We start from the raw sequence: 6,019 nt of genomic DNA, 5'->3' as shown, positions 1-6,019 counted from the left end.
TTTTTGCTGGCACATGGGCACAAGTGCAGTCCTTCCAAATTGTAGCTTTGCATGCATCGATGGCTCATGGATATCTTTTCCCACCTGATCCCTTCTGCAGCGAAGAATAGTCCAAACATACCTGGCATATCGCCCATTGTCAGTTCCAATGCGGCAGGGGGGGCTCAAGAGAACGGTAGAGGCGGACACGCGAACGGTCCGAATCTCTATCGCGGTTTGAGCACTAGCACCGGATATACTGGTGTGCAGCCCACGCGAATGGTGTTTGGAGAAAGTCATAGAGATTTACCTGCGAAGGGAGCACGTGCGGGTCTGGATTCGGGTTCTATGCACATGCTTGGGAATGCAAATCGCAATAAACTGACGGGGACAAGTGGGAATGCATTTGGTGGCTCGAATCAGGGGAAGCAACTCCTCGGCACGGCGCAATTGGCCGACACCGACAGGCACATTTTCCGGGGAGCGCAAAATGGGGACGGGGTTGCTATGCGACCTACTAGCGGTCACAGTGACGAATTCATAGACCGGCTTGGTAAGAGCGGTAGACAGAGGGAGGGCTCGATGGCACCTTCGGGTCTATACACACGCACACAACCAGTGGCGAGTGTGCACAAACCCGGGACTCATATAATTCATGCAAAGGCACAGAAGAACCCAACACCGCCTGGAGGTTCGGATGGCGATGGGGATGAGGAGGAACTGTCTTGGGTAGCACGTGCACAACACAGGCTGGGTAAAGCGGATGTGACGATACTCGCGAAAGGCTGGCTCCATTCGATATACAGCCTGGTGGGAATCGCCCCGAAAGCACCAGCCGCACGCACACAGATACACACAACCACGGCACCGAACCCACCCAGGCGAGAACGGGAACGAAGATCAATGACGCCCAGTCGCATCCAGCAGGTAGGGAGGGGAAACACACGCGGTGAAGGTAATAGGACACCGGCGGTCAGATTAAATTGGCTGACAAATGTATGGAATACACCGTTGCTCGATATGCTGATGAAGCTGTGCATGACTTTAGCTCTGGCGAGTGCTATATACAACAACGAGGACGTGATCAAGAAAACGGGTGAGATGGCGGCGCAGTTACATGCCAGTGTCATTGGCGGAGAACGGGCCGTGTCCCCGGGCGGGCAAGATACAGTCAGTAGTTCCAAGGTGAGTATGCGAGTGTCTAATTCGAGATGCACGCTATGCGACCGTTTGTTAGACTAACTTGTAAAGATGAAAAGTATACCCTGTTTTGAATAGGTACTTAAAAAAAGGTATCTGCTCAGCTGTCGAATCGAGAGTTGAATATATCTTGCGTCAGTTGTACCTCATTTCTAGGTCCTTATCAGAAAAGTTATAGAAGTGGCTGAATTTAGGAGTCATCTCGATCTACACACGTAGGGAGGACGAACATAACCATAGACAGTACACCCGCTTATTCGTCTCATTCGAAGTTTTGCATTGGTTACGATCATTCTACTTGGGCGCTTCGTACTAATCTGCAGAAATGTTTCTTGTTTTTCAGGGCCACGCCATCTCACCGGCAGAAGAAACTACAGGTCTGTCACAGCCCTCCGTAGTGCCAACCGTCTCACGAGGTGCAAGTGAAGCTGACGTACATCAATGGGTTGCGCAACATACAGCCAAGCTGTTTGATGAGTACAAAGATCAGGTTGCAAGGTATGTCGTCGAAAGTTCTGTGCAATCGTATGACCATCTCTGTTGGGTGTACACATCTCCCTTGATCGTATGGTGGAGTATTCACCAGGCGTGCTTAATGTACACTGGTTTCCTGTTGGGTGTTCACATCTCCCTTGATCGTATGGTGAAGTATACACCAGGTGTGCTTAATGTACACTGGTTTCCTGTTGGGTGTACACATCTCCCTTGATCGTATGGTGGAGTGTTCGCCAGGTGTGCTTAATGTACACTGGTTTCCTGTTGGGTGTACACATATCCCTTGATCGTATGGTGGAGTGTTCACCAGGTGTGCTTAATCTACACTGGTTTCTTGTTTGGTACACATCTCCCTTGCTCATATGATGGAGTGTTGACTTGCTTATTTTTCACTTAATAACCACGCCGCATACTGCTCAGCGCACAGACAGTGCCGGTAGTATAATTCTTATGCTCATTTCCGGATCTGCACCGGGGCTGTTAGGGTTGATACAACTCGTCGTCCAGCTATGTATACGTCTTTACCTTACATTACAAAGCCGACTTGCAATGGCCGCTTGGGGCTCTCAGAGCAAAATGTCTTTATCGCAAATTTATTACAAGTCGTATGTGTGCCAATAAACCTTTTTATAATGATGAACGCGAACATCAACTTAACCTCATCGCGATTTGTTTCCAATTAGTCCAAGCCTGAAGGCCCTGAGTAATGATATTTCGACCGTCAAAACGGCGGCGCTGGCCAACAAAAATGCGCTAAAAGCACAGCAAGATCACTTGGAGTCACTTCAGCAGACTGTCGAACAGGAGGTATCGCTATATGTTATATATGAAACGTGTGGGTTGCCCTATAGGCGCAGTTACATGCATTCCCTGGCACTCTGTGAATGCTTGTATGTATATACAGGCCATTGTCATGGTATCATCAAGTCATAGCCGCCCCTCGATTGTTTTGATCGTTTCTTTCGTTTGTTGTATGTGACGATGTTCATTTAATTGGTTCTCTCATACTATACAGAAATCAAATGCAACCGTAGCCTTTAAGTCAGATCTTGATAGGCATGCCAAAACTATTAACGAGTCAATGTTTGGATTTCACGCCAAATTGGAGAGAATATCCACGATTCAGAACCAATTTGAAGAGTTGAAGAGTTCAAAGTAAGTGGCAATCACGGTGGGTTTATAATTCCATGAAAACTCAGCAATCACAAGTCGCTGTAATAATATCGATTCACCTTTCTCTACGGGTTTCATGTACCTTTTTCTACTGACAAGTCTTTGCCTTATCGATACTGTCTCGTCCGGTATCAGACCTTTTAAAGCGAGAATGATACAATTGATCTAAGGAGAAAACCTTGTCCTTCGAAGCTCTCAGAAAGCGACACGATGCGCTTTTGTCCGAGTTATTCCAGCTCTCGCAATAATTTCAGTGTTCTAAACCAAATGTCCGCCGGTTATACTCGCAGTGAAAATAGAAACAATGAAGATTTACGCCATCTCGAAGCACTTGAAGCTCGCATGGCGAAACTGGAAGCGAGAAACAAGGAGCTACAAGAGTCCTCTGCCAAACTCCAAAAAACATCGGCTGAGCTACAAGCAACATCTGCCAAACTAGAGGAATCCGTCGATCGGTCCTTAAATCAGTCGGGCGTCCTCGCTTCAGCGAAAGTAATATTAATGTGCTGCACTTCTGGCTAAAATCGTACAATACTTAAATTTGTTGAACAAATCAGTGCGCACCTGACTGATGTCCCATGAGTTTTCAGCGTATCATTGGTTCAAGACTGGTTTATTGAGACATATTAGGCACGTCCGGCTTGTGTGGTTGCCCCACTCGAGATTCACCCAAATGGGGGGGGGGGATGCATGCAATATGTTATGTATCGGCAACAGATCTGACATGTCGTGCAGATATAAAGCGATCAAATTCAATCGAATTTCAGGTGAATCGTTCCCACGGAAGCATAGCGCGCGATAATTTATATTTTCTTCATACTCAGGACCAGGAAGAAATAGATACGAAGCTTTCCGGGCTGGCGAACGGTGTGGCGACACTGCAGAAGGATATGCGTATACTACGCGATGAGGTATGCATATGTAGACGATCGCAAAGCAGGTATCTTTTATTTGAATATTTTCGGTGCATATACCTCTAGCAAATCGCTGTCGGCTGATTCCGCTTTCGTCTGGTGGGTTGGCGTGGACGATAAACTATTTCGTTTGACTGCAAGTCCTAACCGCTTTTGTAGTGGAAATAATCTCAACACCGGTCTTCCAGTCTAAATCACTCAGACTATTCACATTGCATTCCATTCTGTGTTGGTCAGATGGCAGCCGCTAAAACGTCAGAAGCATCGGTGGAAAAGATAGGTATGTGCTATGTGATTCTTATGTATATCTATATACCTTGTCTTTGATCTATCAACCTTGGCTCTTGATTTATTCTGACGCGTTTTCGAAATTGGGTTCGTGTGTATCTCCACATTTACAGGGACAATTAGGGGCTGTACAATGTTGCTTGTACGGCGTGCATGGTGTTGCACCGGTCATATACCGGACAAAAATATAGAGATAGAATGAAAATCACCAGTATTGATCGCTATCAAATACATCTTATGCTGACATTGTTCGGTCGCATGTGACTTACTTATTATGTCCACACGATCATTCATACGCAAATTTGGAGAATGGTGTTCGCGTCCGTTCCCCTTCGAGATGCGGAGGGGAAGATGCCACTTCAGAATATGTGGAAAACGTTTTTTGACTGTAGCGAGATATCACACAATGTATTTGGCATACCATATCAAGGCTAGCTCACATTTTCGCAAATAAATATCAACAGATTTAGAAGGGTGGCCGTCTAAATATTGTTTGTATTTGTTCCGATGTGAGGGAATTTAGATTTTGAAAGTGCCTCGATAGTTCGGATTAGATTGGATATTGAGGTGCCTGGTAGAGATATGAGTAATTGCAGTTTTCATGTACATGTGCCTATGACAAGGTACAATAGCTAGCGTGTCCATGCTAACTACGATATAACCACGAAAATCGTCTGCTAGTTGGCGAAATCATCAAACGACACGACGTTGAGCGGCTTGGCCTGCCAGACTATGCGCTCGAGAACCTTGGAGGTTCCATTATGCGACGCTTGTCATCACTGTAAGTTCGTCGGGTTTGTGATTCACGATCGAATCGGTGAATATTTATTCGCTGCGTTGTGTATATTTGATTGGTAAGTATTGGTTTATGATGGTACTTATATCATTATTGCAAGTTCGTGGATGCCGCCCAATCAGGTCATTTGTATGTTTTTGGACTCTCACATCCTATAATGTTCCAAATAATATGGCCAACTGTGATACCTGATATCTATCTATATTCGATACGTACAAATATTTAGTTTGATTTATAGTGGCGGAATTAGATCGTCATGTAGCTACAGCAGATGCCACGTCATGCGTGACTGTGTGTTGACGTGCTTCTCCATATCGGCCTCTTCTAATACCATGAAATTGGCATTTTTATATCTCTTTTGTTTCAGATCCTATGGCATGAATAAACTCACCTGGTTCTTCAACATGCACCAGGGAAAAGACCCGTCTGAAATCCTGAAGGTGTGTCGGGTTGAGCATAGCTAGCATTTTAAATCGGGTGTAGCTTTTTATATATGTAGATTCAGCGGTAGTGATCTAACCATTCTGCAAGGCAAGTTTGTACTTCGCCTTCCAGTCTGCCGAAATCTCGCACCTGAAGAATCAAACTCTGACATAGATGCCATAGATCAATTCAAGATCATTTGCATCGATTCTGCGCTTAACTGTGTAATCCAGGTCGACGTCACATCAGGCAATTGCTGGGCCTTCCATGGCTCCGATGGGTATGTAACGATTCAACTGTCAGAGCCGATCAAACCATCAGCAATCACAATCGACCACATACCCTTTGCACTCAGGCGACACAATACCGCTCCCAAGGACTTTGTCATCTCGGTAAGTACTGCGACACAGCTGTTTCTACACATACGAATTTCGCCGTGTCAATACCTGAATATATACACTACATAAAATGGTACACACACACGCACACACATACATACACACACACATACACACACACACACACACACACACATACACACGCACACACACATACACACGCGTACGCATGCGAGCGTACACAAACACAAACACTACATACACACGCACACACACATACACACGCGTACGCATGCGAGCGTACCAAACACAAACGCAGATAAATCTACACATACATATACACATACACATTCACACACACACACACACACACGTATACGCATACGCACGCACACAGAAAAACACAAACACAC

At 45.6% G+C, this 6,019-nt stretch overlaps 1 protein-coding gene across 1 annotated transcript in view; it reads left to right on the top strand.

The window, feature by feature from the left end:
* Positions 1-66: 66 nt before the first annotated feature.
* Positions 67-6,019, top strand: part of SARC_02236 (hypothetical protein) — a gene marked incomplete at its 5' end in the record, with an annotated part of 7,325 nt that continues 1,372 nt past the window's right edge. Inside the window, 10 exons of the mRNA XM_014304006.1 lie at positions 67-1,164; positions 1,523-1,677; positions 2,358-2,481; positions 2,690-2,829; positions 3,138-3,339; positions 3,672-3,758; positions 3,999-4,041; positions 4,731-4,830; positions 5,213-5,285; positions 5,502-5,660. Coding sequence (XP_014159481.1) covers positions 67-1,164; positions 1,523-1,677; positions 2,358-2,481; positions 2,690-2,829; positions 3,138-3,339; positions 3,672-3,758; positions 3,999-4,041; positions 4,731-4,830; positions 5,213-5,285; positions 5,502-5,660 — 2,181 coding nt within the window. The remainder of the gene's footprint in view (positions 1,165-1,522; positions 1,678-2,357; positions 2,482-2,689; positions 2,830-3,137; positions 3,340-3,671; positions 3,759-3,998; positions 4,042-4,730; positions 4,831-5,212; positions 5,286-5,501; positions 5,661-6,019) is intronic.

The sequence above is a fragment of the Sphaeroforma arctica genome (genome assembly GCF_001186125.1).
Source record: "Sphaeroforma arctica JP610 unplaced genomic scaffold supercont1.98, whole genome shotgun sequence".
Lineage (NCBI taxonomy): Eukaryota > Ichthyosporea > Ichthyophonida > Sphaeroforma > Sphaeroforma arctica.
The sequence above is the reverse complement of the archived record's forward strand: the minus strand, read 5'-3'. Positions and strand labels throughout refer to the sequence as shown.